Here is a 24,740-nt window from a genome sequence, read left to right as displayed (position 1 = left end):
CTTAACTTTTCTTTAGGTATACATTATAAGAAACTATACAAAGGAAAATTACTTGCCTAAAGTCTCAGTTAAATTTGAGCAGAAATTCCAGGGTATTTTTGTACTATTCTGCATAGCAGAGGATTGTATTCCTATACAAGTTAATTTGAAAGTCAGGAAGAATGTGTCTCTTCTCCCCTAGAGACAGTGTTCTAGGTTTTACCTGATCCCATTTGCGAGCAGTTTGCTATCATATCTATTGCTGTTGCTTCCTCTTTTCTAAAAACATAACCAAGAAATTGCATAGATCATAGACAGAGTAAAAAAATTTGTAAGCAAATTCCCAGGAATAAGGAATAAAAGTGACACAATATGGAAAACACAGCATGATATCTGGCACATATGAGGTGTCTAATAATGTTTTATCTCCTCCCTTTATTTCCACTGTAGTAGTATTATGCCCAGATAAGGACTGGAACACTCTGTGGAAGAATTAATCTTTCTAGGAAAGCTCCTGAACAGCTAAGAACAAGTGCAGATGGCAGAAAGAAAATTTGAAACTTCTTTCAAAGGCAACCTTGCATAGTACACTAAGGGCAATTGACTGGGAGACTGGAGACCTGAATTACAGTCCTGATTTCATTAAAGTCTTACCTTGGTCAAATCACTTCCATAGGTTCATAGGATCACAAATTGAAGATTTTGTTAGTTTTTTCCCTTGATGATAATAATTGTTGCTTTGCCTTCCAGAATATCATACCCCAAGTCTTCCACTCCTTTAACATGGGCACTGCTAAATCTATTCTGATTCTATTATAATTTACTTGCACCACTTTCATTTCTTTCCTCCAATGTTTCCCTTTGGCACTCTTCTTTTTCTTTAATTTTTCTAGTAATTCTTATTGGGCTTGAATCAAATTAATATTTTTCTGTGAAGTGTGGTCCGTAACTGTCTTCTCATTGTTGTCTTCTTCTGAGTTTTTTCTATTTTCCCTGCCATAACTTCTTTTTTTTTAAGTTTTTGCAAGGCAAATGGGGTTGAGTGGCTTGCCCAAGGCCACAGGGCTAGGTAATTATTAAGTGTCTGAGGCCAGATTTGAAGACAGGTCCTCCTGACTCCAGGGCTGGTGCTCTATCCACTGCGCCACCTAGCCTCCCCCTGCCATAACTTCTTATAGCCAAGTTCTTTTATTGTTGCTAGCCTGTTCCAACTTATTTCTTGACTTTGAACCTCATATTAAAGTTGAACTGTATTAACCTGGGGGTGGGGAGAAATTGTTCTAAGTTTCAGGCTTGCTATTATTTTCAGAGCTAGAGTTCTGGGGGTTTTGCAAATGTTCAGTGCCTACAAGGTCCCGTTTTGTGCCTTAATCTTTATCTAGCAGTCATAAGAACTAGTGTTTCTCTTTACATTTGAACTGAAATTTGGGATCCTGCTCCTTTGTGACCAGAAGCGCTGCATGCTGCCCTGGAACTGCAATCCAGACCTGCTTATGAACAAGACAGTTGCCAATCAACGTCAGCTACTCCTAGCGCTAGCAAGGCATCCCCAGGATTCTTTTTGACCAGTTATCTCATCTCCTTTGGGAGCTACTGCTACTACTGCCTCTGTAAAAAAGTAATTTTCATGAAATTTCTCTGCATAAGCATCAGTGTCTGAGATGGAGGGGAATTTGATTAAATATGCAAACTGTTAAATCTTCAGCTTCTCTTCCCCACATGACTGTCATCATCAACTCTCTTGAGTGTATTTTATACAATTTCTTCTAATAATAATTGTCAGTCTTCATAATGGGTGTCACAAAGAGATATCTAATGATTTCAAATCAATTTCATTTCTTTAAGGAAAGATAAAACCTCTCAAAATTATGCCAATAAAATCCCCTTCCAGTCCACCTTCAATGATTGTCCCTTATTCTATATCTCTCATTATCAGGAGGGGTGGGTCCTATCACAGACTCATCTTGCTAAACACCAGAATGACTTCTGACAGTTTCCTTATCACTCTCAAGCAGATGTTCTTTCTTTGCTGTTCGAGGATCAGAAAGCAACAAAGAGACTCTAGCCTGTTGTAAGATAAGAGACTATTTTTGTCATGAACTACAGTGAGACTATCAAAAAAAATGGATCTTTTTCCATTTGGAAGCATCTGCAAACACCCCTACCTTCAGGAAGCTGAAATCAGCACTTTGGACAGCACCACTATCCAGCTGAGATTATTCTAGTTGGAATTTGACCCTATTCTGAGGTTAAGCATCTTTTTTCTCTCACTGGAGAGTGGAACTAGATTGAAGACCATGTAAATTTCCAAAAGAACAACTTTTTTTCATAATCTGCCTCCCCTACATTATCCCATATATCCCTGCATGTTCTCTGTGATCCAGTAATTCTGATATGTTTACCACTTTTCAAGCAAGATGGTTTATTTCTGAACTCATTTTTTGTTGGTTGTACCACATGCACAGAATACTCTCTCTTCTCATTTCTGCCTCATAGCTTCTCATGTTTCCTTCAAATTTTAGGTAAACATCTCACCTTCTAAATTAGTTTTTTCCTTGCTCCTCTTTATTTTAATATATTTCTTTTGTTGATTATTTTAAATTCATTCTCTATATAGTTTGTTTTTCTATCATTGTCTGAAGGAATGAAATAATAAGACTCATACATTAGGAATAAGTTAGTACATAAGAATTTATTAACTAGACATTTTGTATCAGAAACAGTACTTAGTGCTGGGTATTCTCACTCTCAAGGTGCTCATATGGCAATAGGTCAGACAGTATGCAAACAACTATGTACTTAACAAGATATATCAAAGGGGGAAAGATGTAAGGAAGGATATTTTGACAACTTTCTTGTTAATGAGCTGAAGGCCAGGTAAAGCAATTAAGAAACAGTAATCCAAAAATGTAGTGAAGTAGGATAAAATATAGGGTAACAGCAAAAGTAAAAAGATGGAATGGATGTATATGGAAAGTAAAATTTATAGGAAATGGTAATAATTCATCAAGGCTCAAGGAATTGAAAGCAGGGAAAAAAGAATCCAGAATGATTAATGCACTGAACCTTCAGAACACAATTCATGTCCATTTTAATTCATTCAAACTTCTTTAATCTTTTTAAAAAATTAAAAAAATTATTTATGGCAATGAGTTAAAAGACTTACCCAAGGTCATACAGTTAGGCAGTTATTAAATGCCTGAGGCTGGATTTGAACTCAGGTCCTCCTGACTACAGGGCCAGCACTCTATCCACTGTGTCATCTAGCTGCCCCTAAACTTCTTTAATATTAATTTCTATCAGGGGTGGCTAGGTGGCACAGCAGATAGAAGACCGGCCCTGGAGTCAGGAGGAACTGAGTTCAAATGTGACCTCAGACACTTCATATTTACCTAGCTGTGTGGCTTTGGTCAAGCCACTCAAACCTGTTTGCCTTGCAACAACCTAAAAAAAATTAATTCCTATCATTCATCCGTGTGAAGTAGTCAGTCTAGTTTACTGATCAATTTTCATTTATTTTATTACTGTTCCCAAATCTGCCCAAGCTCTGCAGCTTCTCAGCCTAAAATATTCTTCTAGTTCTTTCCTTTTTGTTCAAATGTGACCAATCCTTCGACACTTTAGGTTCACCCATCTTGTATTATGTTTGTAAATCGTCCAAAGTACTTAATGTTGGGTGAGCTCAAGACACATATGCAACAACAAAAATACCCACAACAACTGCAGCAACAGCAATAGGAAAACATTGTTGAATTGATAAAAAAAATGGGTAAAGAATAGCAATGTGGGTAAAATTTTGGATTTGGGATCTAGGAAATCTGGAAAGTCCATTTAACTTCTCTCAGTCTCATTTTACTCATCTGTAAAACTCTAATAATAATTCTCATAGAATTTATGAAAGACATTTTAAGAGGTTTAAAACACTATATACATGCTAAGTCCTATGTTGAAAGATTGAAAATCAAAGCAGAATGAGAGGGTTGGCCTTCAATCTAATTCCACTTTCCAGTGAGAGAGAAAAAAGATGCTTAGTCTCAGAGTAGGGTCAAATTCCAACTAGGATCATTTCAGCTGGATAGTGATGCTGTCCAAAGTGCTGACTTTTACTAACGGAAGGTAGCTGTGTTTGCAGATGCTTCCAATTGGAAAAAAAGATCCATTTTTTTTTGGATAGTCTCACTTTAGTTCATGACAAAATTAGTCTGTTATCTTACAACAGACTAGAGTCTCTTTGTTGCTTTCTGATCTCATAAGCATATTCACACACTATATTGGTATGAGGCAGAGTGGAAGGATTATAGATTTGGAGTCAGGAGAAAATGATTAAATTTCTATCTCTGCCACCTACTATGGAACCTTGGGTAAAATCTCAATGCTTTCATTATAAAATGAAGGTAACAAACATTTTAATTCTTATGGCATTGAGATCTTATGAAGAAAGTCTCTTTTAAACATTGATATCTTAAATAATGTAAAATCTTAAGAGAAATAATATAAGTAAGAAAGAAAAAGATTGAGAACTCCAACAAAGCACTATTAGAAACAATGGACAGTTAGGTGGCACTGTTTATAAAGCACTAGTCTTGGAGTCAGGAGGGCAGGAGTTTGAATTCAACCTTGAGACTTACTACTTTTATGACCTTGGGCAAGTCACTTAACCTTGATTGTCTCACATCCAGGGCCATCTCCAATTATCCTGATTCACATCTCGTCACTAGATCCAATGGCTCTGGAGGAGAAAGTAAGCTGATGATTTAGCATCACACCTCCCCCCCCCCACTCAAATCCAATTTTCATGTGCTTTTCATGGCATCACCTCCTCTGATGTCATGGTCTTCTCCAACAACAAAGGGCAAACATCAACATCAGAAACTGTATCCCATCCTATCTTTTCACAGATTTGGGTATGGAAGGTAACTCAGAGAACATATCTTAACCCCTTTATTTTTTAAAAAAGAATAAACTAAACACCAGGATGGATTTATAACTTCAAACAGGAAGTGAGAATTAGAGGCAAATTTGTACCAAGGTAATGGGCAGCTAGATAGCCCAGTGGATAAAGCAGGAAGTCTGGAGTCAGGAAAGATCATCTTCCTGAGTTAGCACTTATTTGCCTGAATGAGTCACTTAGCCCCGTATGCTTTAGTTTCATTGTCTATACTATGAGCTGGATTTTCTTTGCCAAGAAAATCCCCAAAGGAGTTACAAAGAGTGGCACACAAGTAAAACTACTGAGGATCAAAGAGGTTGTCACCTTAAGTTATACAGAAAGTAAATGTCAGAAGCAAAAGTCAAACCCAAGTTCTGTGAATCCAAGTGAAAAATCTGTACTTGGATCTTAAAATATTTGTTGATCTCTAGGACTAAGTTTTCTGGAGTTCTTCTGGTGAAGGAGATAATCCTGAATGAAGAGATTCCCTGGACTCTGTTCTTGTTTCTTTTGGGTCAGAGTATATCTCTCTTGATTGTAGCTCTACATATTCAGAAATTGGGTAATACATGGGTAATTCTTCATAAAGAGCTTCATGATAATCTTTGCGATGCTGAAGGGGGAAAAACAGCACACAATTTTAAATGGCCAGTCCCTCATCAATCCCTCTTTTTGTCTCTCTGTGGTTGTTGTTCCCTCATCTTTATCTTCTCTGTTTCAGTATAATTATAGCATCATCTTTTTAGACCAGATTGAAAAGATCCTTGTGAACAGATTCAACCATGGGAGGTAAAGGCCTGTATTCACCTTCCCCCTTCCTCCCTCAACTTACTAGGATCATTTCTAGTTCAGAATTTCTAGTTTAATTGCCAGCCTTATATCAGTCTCACATCTTTACTACTGTCTTGAGAGAGAAGTTGGAGTGATCTCTATAATAAGATTAAGGAAGAAGGTAGTCACTAAGAAAGTGGTTTTGTATATTATGAATGATAGCACAAGTATTTCTTATTACATGAGTAGAGATAGGTAAATGATAAATAGATAGGTAGATGATATATGGATAGATGATAGTGAAAGAGAGAAAGAGAAAGAGAATGATCTTTAATGCTTAGCCCAAATGTCATCTTCTAAATGAAACCTTTCCTGATGTCTCCTGAATTCTAATACCCTTTCCCTAGGTTTCATTACTCTATTTTGTATGTTCTTATAAATATATATGTTGTTTCCTCAGGCTAGATTATAAACTCCTCAAAGGCATGTATTATTTCAGTATTTTATTTGGATATCCAGTGCTAAATACAACTCTTGCTCCTCCACATTTGGTACTGTGTCATGATCATTGATTAATCAATTTATTGATTTATCTTTTTAAATTCTAGGTACACAGCTTTAGAGCTGAAAGGGACCTCAGAGATCTCAGAAGTCAAGTTGCTTAACCTCTTCCTAACTCAATTTCCTTATAAGTAAAATAGAAGTGATAATACCATCTATTATCCATTATATGAATATCAGCTGACATAAGTACAGTGCCTTAAAATTCTAAATTGCTATATATATGAAATATTACTTTTATATGATAATTTGTATTATCATACTTGCCACTTTAAGGTTTGAAAATCACTTCACATATTTTACTCATTTGGTCTTTGGGGCTATATTATAAGTATATAGCAAAACTGGGATCCAAACAAAACTTTTCTAGCTGTAAATCTGAGGAGAAGATGGGTAGTGCAGTGGATAAAACACTGAACCTGGAGTCAGGAGGACCTGAGTTCAAATCTGCCCTCATGAGTCCTTGAGCAAGTCATTAAACCTCAATTAAAATCCCAAACTAATAACTCTGAATCTGAGATTATTCTCACAAGCTCTCTTGTTCTGTTCCATAGAATTCAGTTTTTTGTATAACTTTAAATGACTTTATATGTGAGTCCTTTGTCTCAAATTACCTTATACCTCTTTGTATCTTTATTTTGTGCTTCTCTATATTGATGTATTTATACCTCTCTGTATGCTACACACACATACACACACATTTACACACACATGAATGATATAGTTAAATACAAGGTCATTTGGAAAAGAGAGCAATTGCAGTTGATGGATCAGGAAAGTCCTCACAGAAGATGGTATGTGAGCAGCATCTTAAAAGAAAAAGAGAGATTTCATGAAGTAGAGAAAAGAAGGGAATACTTTTCAGGCATATGGAATAGCAAATTCAAAGAAGGGAGATGGAGCTCATTGAGTGTGGAATAGAATGAAATCTTGGGAAACAGATTGTAGAGTATGGGAAGGAGCATAATGACTAATGAGGGTTTGGAAAGGGTGGAAAGGAATTGGAGCCAATATACATTTCCCATGATTTCTGGGGAATGATGTTTTGATGTTTATCCTAAGGAATCCATTGAATCAGGAGAATTATGGATCTTCCATGAATTTCTCTATTTCTTCCTCTCCTCCACAAGTCTTATGTTTTAGTCATTACATCAGATTTTACTTTCCAAGGTACCATTTTAGTCACGCTTCTACTTTGCTCAAGAACCTTTGATTTTGAAGCACTTCAGGCTTTCCAGCTTTGCATTCTAGAATCTTCATCATTTATCAACAACTTACCTTTGCAATCCATCTTTCCACTATTTTCCCAATTATTTTACCAACAGTCAGTAATAAACCAATACTCAATTCCAGGATAGTGAGGAATAAGATGATGACTGTAGTCTCCTAACAAACAGTGAAAAAAGAGAGTTATAGGATAGATACATCCCAAAGCGTCATTTGACTGACAGATTCTGGAGCCAGGCTCAACTTTCAGAACTACCATCTCAAAAGGAACTTGGCTAATGGAACCTAGGAATAAGGCCAACATAATTGGGCTTCTCCACTTCATCATAGTTTTGATGAAACAACTACTACTTTGTCCCATGACTAAATACACCCACAGTTTCAGTTCAAGTCTTTTCCATGACTTTAAAGGCTAAGGACTAATTTTACTATGAAGAAAAATTATGAATTTTCTAACTTCAAGGAGGTTAATAGCTTCTTAACATTTCTTTTTTTCTTTTTTTTTTTACTTTTTTGCAAGGCAATGGGGTTAAGTGATTTGCACAAGATCACATAGCTAAACAAGTATTATGTGTCTGAGGCTGAATTTGAACACAGTTCCTCCTGACTTCAAGGTCAGTACTCTATCCACTGCAATGCCTACCTGTCCCCTTCTTAGCTTTTCAATGAAAATTTAACTTACAGTTAAAAAGGAAGCTGCAAAGCAAAAATCTTCATATGGTTGTTTCTTGCAATTAGGCAATAAAGGAGATGTTTGCTTCAGATTATCCCAGAGAATCCTTATCCCATATCCTGCAGTCACAGCACTAAGAATGGCCATTACCAGGCTACTTTGTGCCTAAGAGATAATTAGAATAGTCATTAAATGCTCTTTGGGTATATTCATTTTTCCTAGTTTAACCTGTTTCAATGTAATGGAAAGAGCTCACTATAATCAGGGAACCTGGATTAACATCTCAATCATGCTGCTTGCTCCCTAGCTGGCCTTGGCTAAGTCACAAACTTTTTTTTTTTGGGGGGGGAATCACTTTAATTTTCTGAAAAATGAGGAGGATTAAATGATTGGATGATGTTTAAACTTTTTACTATATCTAAATTCAGTAATCCAGCATTTGAAACTGGGTACCATTTTTGGTAAAAGAGACTCAGTAAATGATACTTTGGAACAACCATATTTAGGTTTTTTGTCTGAGCATGATTTCCTCTGGAAGAGTGAGGATTGATCATTCTTTAAACAAAATTCCCAGGTACATTTTCCCATTCCATGAATTTTTCCACAATATATTTATGCTATATTATATTATGCTTTCATAGGCTCTACTATATGATATTATATTCATTCACTCTTGACTATCCTGAAGACTCTTTTAATAATCATTATTTATTACTATAGTCTCTCTCTGGTTTTTGGAAAGGTAATGGGATTGAGTGACTTGCCTAAGGTCACAGCTAAGTAATTATCAGGTGTCTGAGGCTGGATTTGAACTTAGGTCCTCCTGAATCCAGGATCGGTGCTCTATCCATTGTGCCATCTCACTGTCTCCTTCCTACATTCTCAATGACAAAAAGGGTAATGTCTTTACTCACCAGATAGTTGATGTTTGTTCTTTCAGATGCAATTAACAGAGATCCAGAAATAGTGAACTATGCAAGACAGGAAAAAATAAAACTAGTCATTGGAAGTGGATTGCCTGTCTCACTTCTACGTAATACGAAGCCCTAACAAATCGCTCCATTTTTTACATGGAATTTTTTATTGTATTATTTCCCAATTATATGTAAAGATAGTTTTCAACGTTCATTTTCTGCAACATTTTGGGTACCATATTTTTCTACCTCTCTCCCTTTTCCTACCCCCTCTCCATGACAGTGAGTAATCTGATAGAGATTATATGTATACAACCATGTCAAAACATTTTTCATATTAGTCGTGTTGTGAAAGAAGAAGCAGAACAAAACATGAATTAAAAAACATAAAACAAACTCTAAAAAGTGAAAACAATACATATTGGTGTGCATTCATACTCTATAGCATTTTCTCTGATTGTGGATGGCATTTTCCATCACAAGTCTTTTAGAATTGTCTTTGATCATTGACCTGCTGAGAGTACTTAAGTTTATCATAGTTGACCATCCCACATTATTGCTATTGATACACGTATTCCATTTTGAGCCTCGTCTGATGATCCAGAGCACTCAGAACTAAATGTTGGAAATGCAGACAAAGTAGAAAGTATTATCAAAGCCAAGAGAACTGAAGTTGAGGGAAGGATGTGTGCTGATGATTCCAGTATCCAATATATTTCACAATGAAAACCAACAGCATCATTTTATCATGGACTTTAATTCTATCAATCATATCTCACCCGCCCATCTAGGATTCCAAGCCACTGGTCTAGTTCTCAGAACATGTTTCTATCATTCCTTATCAGTTAAAAAAGGTCCTTCTCCTAATTTCCTAAGGAACTTTGTCTATGTTGGTCTTTTCTCTCCATCAGAGCAATCTTATTTTTTCATATCTTATCTTTAGATATGGTAAATAATAATTCAAAGCTAGAGTGAGATATCTGGCCCAATGCTCCAGAGTGAAAATTTAAAAGTCCAATTTAGAATGGAATTAGGAAGAATACTGACATTGTAGAGAGAAAGAACAGAGGACAAAAACTGAAAATGTGATGCTGGCAGCTGGCAGGCTCCAGTAAAGTCTTCCTGCCCTTCTTCACAGTGAGGAACTGCCCCCCACCCCGCCATGCTATCTTGCCCAATGGAGGTAGTAGCCAAAATTCCCTTTCTCATCCCTACTCTCAACCCAAACCTCAAAAGAAAATAAGATATGTATTTTCTGCCACTTGTCCCAGGTGTGGTTTGTGTGTGGTTGCTTTAGAGTGTGAATCCTAATTTCAGTTCTTTTTTTTGTGATTAGACCTTAAGTCCATTGGAGTTTCTACATTTACAGAAGCTGCATTATTTTTTTCTTTACTTCTTCAGCCTCTACAATGGAATCTTGCACTTAATAGTAATAAAAGCAGACAAAGTTGAGAAGTTTTTTAAAAATTTTATTTATTTAAGGCAATGGGGTTGAGTGACTTGTCCAAGGTCACACAGCTAGGCAATTATTAAGTGTCAGAGGCCAGATATGAAAAAGTTGAGAAGTTTTGAAAAACATATCCAGAAATTGGCATTGAAACAAGACCATAAGTAAAGCACTGCTGGACTATGCATTGTTGAGTGCAAGGAACTGTGACATTTTCTTTTTTTAAAAACTTTTTGAGCCCATCACTTTACTTCATATTTGATTCAGATGCAACTTAACCAGGCTCATACATTAAGGGTAAGAGGAGGTATTTGAATCCAGGGTTTCTTGACTGTAAGTCTAGCATTATATATTAACCTGCCAAATAGCTTAATGATGATTTTTGCTACACTCCCCTCATACTCTGCCAAGGCATATTTTAGCTGTATTTTTGATGCAAGAAAACTGGATATTGCATCACTTTTGAGTGTTAGAAAATTTAAAAACTTCTTTTTTGGATATAATGATATGGTCTCCTTTTCTCTTATAAGAGCAGAGACGACCAAGATTTAGGAAGGAGTTTAATTTCACAGATTAAGAAATTGAGTCCCAGAGAGTCTGTGATTTGTCCAAGACTGAAAGGGGGATAAATAGCAAAGTCAGTATTTGTATTGTTTGTTTCTATGACTTCAAGTTACATACTCTATCATAGCAAACTATCAACTGTAATTATCATTATTATTAATCAAAATGGCTAAAAACTCTCAGTCTATCCTCCTTGGCTTTTTGTAGATTCCCAGTCCCTCTTAGTAAAATCATCAGACTCTTGGGAGAGGAGATTCCATGTGTATTCCTGATCAGGACACCATTTAGGATAGACATCCAATGGACACATTCAATCCTGGCTGCTACAGAAAGCAGAACTATCCATTCACAGAAATGGCGAAAGTAATGTGTTTGTAATGTAATGCAGCTGTGAAGGATAAATGATGAATCTGGTGGGAAGTGGACTGTGCCATCTTATTTAATAAACTCAGCCCTCAGCCTTGGGGCTGGTGTTGGTTGATTTAGAGGCTATCAACTGTACTAAGGTTATGTGAATGGAGCAATGATAGTGAAGAAAGCCTTTTGTGGTTATGTTTTACACTGACAGAAAGTTCTCTCATTGGTGCACATATTTAGGGAAAGGAACTTTCAGTTGTTGGTATAAGAAAGTAAAAGCATTAATGATTCTATTCATGCTAGGCTGAAAATAGACCTAGATGGCCTTGGAACTGAAGAGATCCAAGGTGAGGCAGGGGTGATGAACTGATTGGAAATTTGCAGGTAGGGAATGAGCCTATAGAATTTCATACGGATTGGAGGTGAGGAAGGGGAAGTGGTATTGCAAGTCTTTTTTTTTTCATGCCAAAGAATTGAACTAAATGTTACTTTATAGAATGATGGGAATTTTGGGGGGGACCTTAAAACTTTTCAAGTCCCAAATTCTTATTTTATTTGCATTATTATGATCTCTTGTTTTTAATATCACTTTTATTTCTCAGAATGTCCCTTTCCCTTATTAGTCATTCCTTATTTTTTAATAAAAACAAAACACATAAATAAAAATACAGACAAAAACCCTAAAACTAAAAACATGAATATATTTCCTGGGAGGGAGTGGGTGGGGGCTAGGCTATTCATAAAAATTAATCAATATATCAAATTAGTCTGACAAAATGTGTTCACAATCTCTCTCTCAGTCACTGTCTCTTTATCAGTCTCTCTGTCTCTGTCTCTGTCTCTGTCTCTGTCTCTGTCTCTGTCTCTCTCTCTCTCTTTCTCTTTCTCCGTCTCTTGTCTATCTGTCTGTCCATCTGTCTGTCTCTCTTTCTCCCTCCCACTTTGACTTCAATAGAGAAGGGGGAAATGTGAATTTTTCTTTTCTCTTCTTTGGAAGGTCAAAGCTAATTGTTAGAACTGCTTGGGGCTCAGTTTCAAATTTTTTGCTATTTGTTCAAATATTTTTATTTTAATCATAGGAAAACTGAGAACCAGAGTTTCAGTGATCTGCCCAATATGTAACAACTAGTAAGTAGTAAAGACATGATGAAATCTTGGTTCTTTTGACTTCAAATTTCTTTTCATTATATCATGCTACCTCTTTTCTCCTACCTATGTCTCCACGCTAAATCCATAATTTATAATGAAGAACTTTGCTGCCATCCAGAATGGTAGGTTCATTGTATTAATGACCATGAGGACAGTAAATGATGAGAAATCATTTTTCAATGCTTCATTTTTGTCAAATATGCTCCTCAGAGTACCAAACATAAACTGACTGCTTCAAGGGGAGAATTCAGAAGACATTCTGGACATCTTTCATACTTCAGATGATAGTACTAGGTGGTGCAGAGGATAGAGCACTGGCCTTGGGTTCAGGAGGACAGGAGTTCAAATCAAGTCTCAGACACTTGCCACTTATTAGCTATGTGACCGTGGGAAGTCACTTAACCCTGATTGCCTTGCATCCAGGGTCATCTCCAGTCATCCTGATTCATAACTGGCCCCTGGACCCAGATGTCTCTGGAGAAGAAAATGAGGTTGGTGACTTAGCACAGGTCCCTCACTCAAATCCAGTTCATGGGCTTGTCATGGCATCATCTATCCTGATGTCATGTTCTTCATTGAGAATGAAGGACAAAATAAAAACATCATGTAGATGATAAGAAATATTCAAATGTTAGATTCTGATAGGAATGTAAGGTGAAGATAGAGAACATTTAAGTATATGACCCTGGGTCTTAGACATGTGAGATGTTTAAAAGGTGTTTATGGAACTGAGCTCAACTGATTTGAATAGACTTACCAGTAATCCTCCCCATATTGGATAGCGTTTGTAAAATGTTGAGAAATCATCCTCATATTGCAGAAAACTCAGAATGAATTCATGAGTTACTCCAAAGGAGAAGCAAATAAGGCCGATCATGGTCTGAATCACCTGGAAGGAGAGAAATATACTTAGAAGAAAGATCTTTCTTGGGATGGATAATTCTTCCTCAGCACTAGTTAGGACCTGAGTCATGAATCCTGAATACTGGATGACAAGTCCTACAGATGTATTTCTCCTGATCTCCCAAAACAAATCCAGATCATGAGCTCCCGAGTCAGATGAATTTTCTTTCTAACATAGCAATATGAGTGCCTTGCCCAAATTTCCAAGAAATGATTACCCCCAGGAATTCCAGTTCCTTCTTTAGGAATGCTTCCAGTTTGATCCATAGTCGGGGGGGAGATTTAAGTTGCTTTGGTTTTTCCTTCTGGAACTCTTCTTCAATGACATCTTCCACAGACTGGATGGCTGGTGAGCTCATGATTATGCAAGAGATTCTGAAACAGAAATTAATTTAAATTATTATTACTCTCTGTGAAGAACCTGGTAGTTGTCATTGGCTGTGGAAATGAGAGTGGCCTCAAGTGTGGATTTGAAAAGCCGATTATCACACAATATAGTTAAGAGAATGAACAGCATTCATCACTATTAAGAGGGGAAAAACAAGCAGTGAAATCATGAATTATAGTTTTCCCCTTTTATCACGGCTCATCATTTGGTATACTTGTGCCTCGTTTTTCTTTGACCAAGTGAACCAGGGCTCAGGTACACATCAAAGAAAATATATTTGATATCTTGAAAATTTTACTTGAGTTCTACACTCCTACTCTCTCTCAATAGAGACCTAATCTCAGTCTTCAGTTTCACCTTGTGTGTCTACAATCTCCTCCCAAATCAACCTTATCTGCTGATTCATTTCAACAAACATTTATTAAGTGCACACAAAACACCTGTTGGATATATAAGGCTGTCACAGGACGGTTCCTGATTTTAGTGTAGTCACTTTATCACCAACACAATGATCCATCCATGAGATAAGTATATGAGTCCTCCGGACAGGGTAACTCAAGAGATTTGTGAAGGGGAACGATTACATAAAACTGGGGAATTCAAAGAAGACTGCATGGAAGTAGTAGCAACTTAGGTAGACTTCAAAGGGAAGGAAGTGTTTCACAAGTGAAGAGATGGATGTATGCATTGGGGAGAAATAATTAAGTTTCTATGGAATGAAAGTCTGAACAAAGACATGGAATTCAAGGTGTAGAGGTAAGAAGAGAGGTCCTTATATCTCCCCCTTTTGACATGTTTTACTCCATCTTAGAAACTGGTTTCTATTCCAGTTAAACTATATAATTCTATTTTCCATTCTTAGTTCCCCCTAGTCCTCTCTACTGTCTTGGCTTCTGGGTTAATAAAATAGACAATTTTACTTTTGGTCAATAATGATAAAATTTATGTCCAAGCCTAAGTACGGATTAACCCACCTAAAATGTCATTGCTAATTTAGATTCTCCATTATTCCCAATAATCCTCCAGGGAATAAAAAGATGGGAGGATGCTTTCTTAAAGATCTCAGATTTGGAAAACAATGATACCTGATTCAGGCTCTGCATGGATCTCTGAGGTCAGCTTCAGGTTTTACTATTGATGTGTCCTGAGGCTTTGTGTGCCTGCCTGTGATCCAGGACCATGTCCTATACAAGTATGGGCTAGCCACATCCCCTGATAAACAGCTACATCAATCATGACAAACACCTGTGACCCCTGTACCTTGACATCATGGGATAACATGGTCTAATGATAAGAATAATAAGTATCGAAAGAATCAAGTGGAGTAGAAACTTGTTTACCACTGCAGTTAGCGTGTACATGTCTTGGAGTTCTGATCAATAAATGACGTTGTCTATGCCTGGCCCAATTAAGTCTCACATTGCTGCAAACACACACCCAGGGATGCTGGCATTACTCAGACTAAAATGGAAGTGGGGTATATTTATCAAAACAAAATACAAATACAATAAGCATAAATAATGTTCACATATTTTCTAAGTCAAAATGCAGTCTATAGGGATCATTATGAATGATTTAATGGCCCCCGGTTCCATTTGAGTTTGATCTCTCTGTCCATCTATCTGTCTATCTATATGCTTATGTTCATTTCCCATTGCAGGGGTTTAGTAGAATTTGAATCAGAAGGCCTGGGTTTGATTTCTGATCAACTGTTACTTGTGACCTTGGAAAATGCATTTAACCTATATGATCTTAGTCCCTTTATTATGATGAAAATATGACATTGAACAGCTTCCTATCCTTTTCAGCTATAAAACAGTGATCCTATGTGCCCAATATATATACAGTCAAGTCCTGTGTAAAACAAGGAAATAGGAAATTGTCCCAGTCTTGAAGAATCTGAAATGTAGAGAAATAAGCATAAGACAACTCAAGGAGTGAGAGAACACCAGGAATTAAGGGAATCTGGGAAGGATTCACAGAGAAATTCATACCTGAACTGAATATTGAGAAATTAAACTTAAAAGATATATGGAGTGGTGCAGTGGATAAAACAATGGCCCTGGAGTCAGGAGTACCTGAGTTCAAATCTGGTCTCAGACACTTACTAATGACCTAGCTGTGTGGCCTTGGGCAAGTCACTTAACCCTATTGCCTTGCAAAAACCTAAAAAAAGATATATGGGGGGCAGTGTGGTGGCTCAGTGGATAGAGCACCAGACCTGGAGTCAGGAAGACCTGAGTTCAAACTCAGCCTCAGACACTTAATAATTACCTAGCTGTGAGACCATGGGCAAGCCACTTAACCCCATTGCCTTGCAAAAAAATAAAACAAAACAAGAAAAAAAGATATATGGATGAAGCATTTGTAAAGAGTTTATGATATATTAGAGAAATGCAAAGTTAAAAAATTCTTAGGTACTACAGCACACCTATTAGATTGGCTAATATGACAGAAAAGGAAAATGACAAGTGTTGGAAGGGATGTGGAAAAATAGAGACATTAATCACCTATTGTTGGAGTTGTGAACTGATCCAACTATTCTAGAGAGCGATTTGGAATTATTCCTAAAGGGAATTCCTATGATGCTGTTACTAGGTCTGTACCCCAAAGGGATCAAAGAAAAAGAAAACAAATCTATATTATAAAAATTTTTTATCCTATCTCTTTCTAAAATAATATTTTATTTTTCCAGATTTATACGTAAATGCAAGTTTAAGATTCATTTTTTTTTGTTTTGAATCCCAAATTCTATTCTCTCACTCTCCTGCCCCTCTCAGAGATGGTAAGCAATATATGACATGTTATATATGTGCAATCACATAAAACATTTCTGTATTAATCATTTTGTTCTAGAAGACTCAAAGAGAAAGAAAGAAATGAAGAAGGAAAAAAAGAAAGAAAAATAAGGAAGGAGGGAAGGAAAAAGAAAAAAGAAAGGAAGAAAAGAAGAAAGGAAGAAAGGAGGGAAAGAAGGAAGGAAGGAAGGAGGAAAAAGTGAGAAATATGTTTTAGTCTGTGTTCAGACATCATGAGTTCTTTCTTTGAAGGTGGCTATCAGTTTCCATCATGAGTCCTTTGCAATTGTCCTGGATCATTGTATTCCTGAGAATAGCTATATTAATCACAGTTCTTCATCATGCAATATTGCTGTTACAGTGCACAATGTTTTTTCTGGTTCTATTCATTTCACTTTGTATCAGCGGTGCACTGTACAGGGCACAGTGTATATATATATATATATATATATATATATATATATATATACACACATATATGTATATATATACTATATAATATTATATATAAATACAGTGTACTGTGCCAATGTATTTATATTTATCTTTTTCAGGTTATTTTTGAAATCATCCTGTTTGTCATTTTTTATAATACAGTAATATTCTATTACAATCATGTTTATAGCTTTTTCAGTCATTTTCCAATTGATGGGCATCCTCTAAATTTCTGATTCTTAGTCAACACAAGAAGAGGTGCTGCACATATTTTTGTATAAATAATATCTTTTTTCCTTTTAAAAATCTCTTTGGGATATAGCTCTAGCAATAATATTGAAGGATCAAAGGGTATGAAAAGATTTATAACCCATTTGTGATATTTCCAAGTTGCTCTTAGGAATGGTTGGATCAATTTACAACTCCACCAAGAGTCATTGGTGTCCCAATTTTCTCACATCCCCTCCAACATTTATCTTATTTATTCTTTTTTCCTCATATTATCCAATCTGATTGTTGTAAAGTGGTACCTCAGAGTGGTTTCAATTTGCATTTCTCTAATCAGTTAGTAAGATAGAACTTTTTTTCACATGACTGTGATAGGTTTAAAAATTGCTTGTTCATATCCTTTGACCATTTATCAATTAGAAATGACTTGTATTCTTATAAATTTAACCCAGTTCTCTATATATTTGTGAAATGAAGCATTATCATATGTACTTGCTGTAAATCCCCCTCCTTCCCCGCCAGTTTTCTATTAGTTCTTTTTTATGGTAACAAAGAATTAAAAATTGTGGGGATGCCCATTAATCGAAGAATGACAGCAAGTTGTGGTATATGGTTGTGATGGAATACTATTGTGCTATAATAAATGACAAATGAGATGCTTTTCGAAAAACATGGGAAGCCTTACTTGAACTGATGCAAAATGAAATAAGCAGAACCAGGAGAATACTGTACATAGTAATAACAATATTGTATGATGATCAACTCTGAATGACTTAGCTATTCTCAGCACTAAAAAGATCCAAGACAATTGTGATGGACTTATTATCAAAAATGTTGACCTCATCCAGAGAAAGAACTGATGAATTCTGGCTGAAATTTGAAGAATATATTTTAAAATTTCCTTCTTTTTTTGGAGTATGTTTTCTCTTGCAATATAAATATAGCTAATATGGTAATGTTTTGCATGATGACACATATACAAGATATATGTGCCTGATAAACTCTAGGGATACAAGGAAGAAAGAAGTCAGTTTTTATTCTCAAGTATTTTATATTTGAATGAGGACAGGCAATTCAGGGGAAGGGATAAAGGACTTGAAGAATGGGAGATGGAATTCAGAGTGACCAGAATGACTATACAGAATAATAGAGGAAATCAGAGAAGATAAACAGAAACCAGAAACAGAGTGCAAAGCTCAGAGAGCAGTGAATAGTTTCTATGCTTTCAAGTCTATCAAAGGAGATTCTATGAAATAAGGGAAAAATCTAGGTGGAAACAACTTGTGGAGGGTTTTATATGCTAGACTGAGGGATTTGCATTTTTATCCTCTGGATATTTTGGAGCCATAGGGAGCTTTTGAAGAGGGGAGTGGCCAGATCAGTGCCTTATCAAGATTAATTTGACAACTCTGTGTGGGTGGATTGGAAAGGGTTAAGCATAGAAAGAAGAAAGTCTCAGAGAAAGTTAGCTAAGAGGTGATGAGAGTGAAAGTGCATTGCGAGAAAGAGATGGATGCATGAACCTCATCTGTAAAATGAAAACTGAACTAGGTGGTGCCAATGGTCTCTGCTATAACCAAATCTATGCTCTGGGAAATTTTGTGGAGAGAATCAGTAAGATTTGACAAGTAATTAAATTTGGATTTTAAGGGAGAGAAAAATCATCAAATACATTTTCTGCACAGTGAGGAGTGAAATCAGAAAGGAAATACTTTTTTCTACTAGTTTTATAACACAAGTCATAAGTTATTTAGAACCAATAAAGAATTTGTAAGGATATGGTAAAGGTAAGGTTTTCTTTTTTAATTGACTGAAGGAGCTAGCAGTGAGGAAGAAATTGAAGATGGGAAGACATGACAACGAATGATCATTCCAAGTTCCTGAAAAAGTCCAGAAGGGTCAAGAGTAAGTGAACTAGTGGAAGTAGTGCTTCAGCGGAGCAATCAACCTTTTTCTTACAGAACAGAAGAAAGAAGTTGGTCAAGAGTAATTTTGAGGTCTACAGATATCAGAAAACACAATTATTCCAATTATTGAAATGGTTTTTAAGTGAGAGGACAGAGTGGAGAGTTAAGGAAGAATGAGAGGGTTTTGGTCAGTCACTGGGAAATATTAAATAGAGGAAATCAGAGAAGATAAACATTGGGTTGCCACTAAAGAATGAAACAGTGAGTTTACATAATATGACCTTGTAGACCCAATTGACCAGACTGTTGCAGGACTTTCTGAGAGGCAATGGAGCAAAATGGAATTGATAGTGTAGATGACAAAGATTAAGACCTGTGGCTTTCCCAAGGTCACATAACTAGCAAATGGTAGAGCAGGAATCTGAAGATCTTTTAATTGTTCTACAAAGAAGCAAAGAAAATTGTTGGCTTGTCTAATTAACATGAAGTGCTTGAGTGCTGTAGATGTAGAAGAGAAAAACACTATAATAATCATCGAATCCAATCCTATTACTTTATAGATTTAGAAACTGAGGCCCAGATAGGGAAAGTGCCTTGCAGAGAGTCACATAGGCAGCAAGTAATTGATTTGGTTTGGAAACCCAGGGGTTCTGAATGCCAATCTAATGTTTGCCCATTACAATGGGAAGGCATTTCTAGACTCTTTGATGTAAAAGAGTCTTAGAAATTATCTAAATTCTTTTTTTATTGTGAAGAGCTTATCACCTCAAATCTTGCAATTGCCTATTCCCCCTCTCTTCTCTTCCTCTTCCCCCCTTCTCTGCCTCCACTCCCCTCCCCTAGTCCCCTTCCCAGACAAACATTGACTGGACATGAATACTCATACAAGGGGGGACCCAAAAGTCCCCGACTTTTACCATTATGCTATCTCCTTCCTCCCCTTAGTGTTAGGCAGGGACCCTCCAGTTACTAACACTCCCTCCAAAGTGGTGTTTCACATGACTGTTTACATTGCTGACAAGAGCAGACCAACTATAATCAACTATATACCAACTATAATCCTTCCAATAAGCTAGATGATTACTAGGTCTTTTTTAGGTACACACTAGACTCAAAGAAATTACTATGTGGCAGAACCAAAATGATGAGATGTTGCATTGGTCCTTAGCATTGAACCTTCTTATACATATTATCTCAATCAATTAGATGCAAGTTCCAAGGAATGTCTTGATTTTCTATTTGCATCTTTGGAGTACATAATGCATGCTTAATAAACATCCTTTTTATTTGTTGATTCAATCTTTCATATATATCTATATCTGTATGCATATATATATATATATATATATATATATATGGATAGATAGATATACATATGATGAAGAAAAGGAATCTCTGAGAGGAAAAATTTATCTTTGAGAGAACTACTCAGTAAAGGACTTTTAGAAAGGTTGGGTGATGATTGCTTAAAAAGATGGCAGAATGAACTTTACTAAGATATGAACTGAGATGACCTTCGAGGTCTTTTCCCCCATAGGAGTTTTATAATCCAATGGAGTCAGCAAAGGGTAAGCAGTTCCAGCCCAAATTGTTCCTTCAAAGACTGAAGGAAGTCAGTTTCTTTTCCATTAAGACAGAAGGCTGAGGATCTAACTTAGCCTCCTACTTAAGACAGACCAGCATAAGCTGGTCTGCCTTCATGACAAGCATCCTGTAGTTACAGAATCTAGAATCTACATTTGGAATCATCCAGAAGGCTAAGATTTATAAGACATCATCTGTACCTACCTGATTCTTTTGAAGGTGATCTAGGAAATTTGGAGCTGGATCTTTCTTGATCATAGGTCTTCCTAGTCAGTCTGTTCTAGAGAATGAGTTATTCTGGGTTGTGAAAGAACTGATACAATGGGGCCCTGTGTGCTTCCTCTCTCACTGAATTGCAGATGAGCTGGGATCATGAGATATTTTACTCTGATCATTATCTACAGGAAACTGCCATTCTTAACCAGAAATACTCAATATTTAAGACATTAGAAACCTTTCCATCAGTGACCTTTCATTTCATTCTACTGCCATAACAGTTTTCTATTCTGCAGCCTAAATACAACTCTTGTCTCCCTGTTGGAGACTCATTAACTGTTAGGATACAACTAAATATTGTGGTGCCTTGCTGATATGGGAGGGACCCATATCCAAAAGGCCAAAGACTCCCCCAGCAGCCAGGCCATCACCAGAAGTCTTATTTCTTATTATGTCAGGTGATAAACTGAAGACTGCTCTGGAGACAGTGAGAAAGATGTCTTTTTGCAAGATTCCCCTCAAAATAATCCACAGAAAGTTCCATTTATGTCATCATGGAAACATGCCATCATTTGATGTCATGGGCTTCTTTGATCATAAAGGGCAACAAGAAAGACAACTGCAATCATTGAATCAGGTGCTCTTAGTACCATGAAGTGATGTCCTGCCCCAGATTCCCATAAAATAATGAAGCAACAGCATTTATCTTTATTTTTCATGACTGAAGTGGCTATAGAACTGAGCCTAGTATCAAGAAATCAAGTTCAAATATAACCTGTGTCACATAGTAGCTGTGTGACTTTGACCCTATCTAAAAGAATTGCTTGGGAGTGGAGGTTTTGGATCACAAGGGAACCTCAACCAAACTCATTACATGGCTATCGGATGATATCATGAAGTATGGACTGTAGAACACAGTGCTCAACCTCATTGAAGAACTTTTGACAAAGGAGGATAGGCCCCAGTGGACATTCTAAAGATTCTAATTGCCCAGAATCTAGACATTTTCAATATAGAACAGAGTTGTGCCATAAAATATTTGCAGGAAACTCTTTGGGGATGGCAGTTTCATCTCCAAAAGATGTCTCCTTCCCCCTCTTCTATCACTTCCATTATGAGTAGACCTGAAAATGGTTTGATATTCTCACTTGTCTATGATTTTAATTTTTTTGTGGAGAGTTTCAATAAATCAAATGGACATAAACTCTTTGACTTTAACTGCTTCTGGATTAGACAGCAGAGACAGCATAAGGTAATAGTGATTAGGAAAGGCATGCTTTCCACCCCATTTCCGTTTAAAACAACATTTGTAATTTTGAAAAAAAAATGTAGTATTCTGTGGATTCCTTCATCAATGGTTAAATTACACTCAATCTCCTCTTTGCTAATATCATGAATTTAGTAGGGGAACAAGACCTTATCTCTTAAGTGTGTCTGGTACCTTAGGAGTCAATAGGACTGATTTGGAGAGATTTTGTGTGTGTGTGTGTGTGTGTGTGTGTGTGTGTGTGTGTGTGTTTTCAACTTAATTTTGTCCTTGAGTTTTCTTTTCCACTTGGTCCCTCACAAGATTCTCAGGCTCATTAAACATGAGGAGTGGTGATGTTTTTTCTTTTTTTTTTCTTTAATATTTATTTATTCTCATTTTATACAATGTTTTTTATACATTAATAAAATATTCTTGTTTAAGAGTAAACAAAATACCACCCCCCCCAATATAGACTCACTTGAGTGATAAAGTAAAGGGTTTTGCTAACAATGGAAATGGGAGAGAAAAATGGGATATTCAGACTTACCTGAAATTTGGATATTGAAGTGTCCAAAGAAATCTGATTCTGGTTATCACAAAATCATTTCTATTGATATCCAGATTAAATCTTTTTAAAGTGATCATCATTTCCACATGTATGTTTGTATAGTGAGAGAGAAAAAAGGGAAAAATGAGAAGATGAGGCAAGTTGAACAGAAGGAGAGAAGAGAAGGAGGGTGAGGTAATTTAACATGGGAAGAGGAAGTCCAAGATAGAGGAGGGGAACAGAATGGGAGTGAGAAAGGAGAAAACAAAGGGTAGAGGAGGATGGGAAAGAAAAAAGTTGCATGAAAGACAGGGAAAGGGAGAAAAAATATAGAGAGAAAAAAGAAGAAAGATTAGAGAAGTTAGAAAGAGGATGAAAGAAAGGGTGAAAGGAAGAGTACAATGCAGAGATAGAGAAAAAGAGTGGGTGTGAGAAGGGAGGCATACCATAGGAGGAGGAGAAAAAAGAGCAAGAGACATGAGGAGGAAGAAAAGAAAGCTAAGTAAGCAAGAAGTGAGAAAGAAAAAAGATAAAAGAAAGAGGATGAGAGGGGAGAGAAGAGGGATGCAAAGATTAGGTAGGAAAAAAGAAGAGATAGTATGTATGTGTGTGGGGAAACTATCTCAATGAAACCACCATATAGAAAACCAATGTGGGATCACTTTCTTCTCTAGTCTTAAGTTTCAGCCTTTTTAAACAAAATATTTGTGTTTTCTTCATAATTACTTAATTTTAATGGAATATTTATTAGTATCTTATGAATTAATGAAGGTAGAACATAAGGAGAAATAGAGCTGGGGAATTATCCTTAGGAAATCTAGTTAGAAAGTAAATGCTTTATAGTAGATAGAGTTCTAGCAAGACTTGGATTAAGGAAGACCTGGGTTCAAATTCTTCCTCAAATACTAACTGTGAGGATATGGTCTAATTTCTTAATCTTCCCCAGCATAAATTCCCTCATCTTTGTACATGTCAAAGGCTGGAATGGAGAACCTCTGACTCCACCTCTAGAATTCTGTTAAAATATTGAATTATTTAGCACAAAATATGTGATGAAGTATATTTGAATAATTTCTTTTTTTGTTTCTCTGTGGGTTTCTTGCTTCACTCCCTCCTCCTAAGTTATCAGCTTCATATTTTATCAGTTTGTTTTTCTGTTTCCTTTTTTATTCCTAGCTTAATATCTAACAAAGCATTCAACCCAATGCAAATGCTCCATACATATGGATACAAATAGATGTTTTGGGACACCCAAACTAGAGTTCTTGTCTTTTTTTAGCTGAGAATGAAGAAATTAATCCATTAAGAGAGTCCATAAAATTCCAACATCATATATTAGTCACTCTAATTCAGAGAGGAGATATTGGAGAGAGAAAAAGAGAGAGGATAGGGAAAGAAAGAGATAGAAACAGAGATACAGAGACAGAGATAGAGACAAAGAAAAAGAGAGAGAGATAGAGAGAGACAGAGAGTTAGAAAGAGACAGAAAGACAAAAATGTACAGATAAAGAAACACAGAAATAGAAAGTCAAACACTGAGCTACATGCTCAGAATGTAAATACAAGCAAAAAGAAAGACATTCTCCATTCTCAAGTAGCTTACATTCCAACTGGGGATGACACAAAAAAAGTAGTCAAAAGGGGGAGAAAGGTATCAATAGAGAAAAAGTAGATTCTAAGTCCAAGGATTTTAGAATGCCTCTAAGAGAAAAATGAGTTGTGGCTTATCCCAACATTTTCTCAATTTGAGATTTGCATCAGAAACTCACCAATAGGAGGATGTTATGGGAGGAAGTGAGTGGAGACTGGCATGGGAGGATCTTCAGAGAGGAGAAACACCTGGAATAGAGGTGGGGAAGTCCAGAGAGTGAGAAGCTTAACTTGGGAGGAGAATGAGCTGTGAGTGACCCAGA

General features: G+C 36.4%; 1 protein-coding gene across 2 annotated transcripts; it reads right to left on the bottom strand.

Annotated features, from left to right (window-relative positions):
- Positions 1–2,691: 2,691 nt before the first annotated feature.
- Positions 2,692–24,736, bottom strand: LOC141518978 (high affinity immunoglobulin epsilon receptor subunit beta-like). 2 transcript variants are annotated; one of them, XM_074231400.1, is made up of 7 exons: positions 24,597–24,736; positions 13,694–13,850; positions 13,330–13,461; positions 9,056–9,112; positions 8,151–8,306; positions 7,520–7,627; positions 2,692–5,522 (listed from the first exon to the last, which is right to left on the bottom strand). In XM_074231400.1, the coding sequence occupies exons 2-7, from the start codon at positions 13,832–13,834 to the stop codon at positions 5,343–5,345; spliced, it is 774 nt and encodes a 257-aa protein (XP_074087501.1). In that variant the 5' UTR covers positions 13,835–13,850; positions 24,597–24,736; the 3' UTR covers positions 2,692–5,342. The 2 variants fall into 2 exon arrangements, with proteins under 2 accessions (XP_074087501.1, XP_074087500.1); XM_074231399.1 differs by lacking the exon at positions 24,597–24,736 and adding an exon at positions 21,020–21,185.
- Positions 24,737–24,740: the final 4 nt, after the last annotated feature.

The sequence above is a fragment of the Macrotis lagotis genome, chromosome 3 (genome assembly GCF_037893015.1).
Source record: "Macrotis lagotis isolate mMagLag1 chromosome 3, bilby.v1.9.chrom.fasta, whole genome shotgun sequence".
NCBI lineage: Eukaryota > Metazoa > Chordata > Mammalia > Peramelemorphia > Peramelidae > Macrotis > Macrotis lagotis.
The sequence above is the reverse complement of the archived record's forward strand: the minus strand, read 5'-3'. Positions and strand labels throughout refer to the sequence as shown.

Excerpts from the sequence above, each read along its gene's own strand:
- LOC141518978 (XM_074231400.1), bottom strand. The coding sequence starts at position 13,834 with ATGAGCTCACCAGCCATCCAGTCTGTGGAAGATGTCATTGAAGAAGAG. Across the intron at positions 9,113-13,329 it reads CAATATGGGGAGGATTACTG|TTCACTATTTCTGGATCTCT; the intron begins GTAAGTCTATTC and ends TGTCTTGCATAG. Across the intron at positions 5,523-7,519 it reads TGGAAAGATGGATTGCAAAG|CATCGCAAAGATTATCATGA; the intron begins GTAAGTTGTTGA and ends TTCCCCCTTCAG.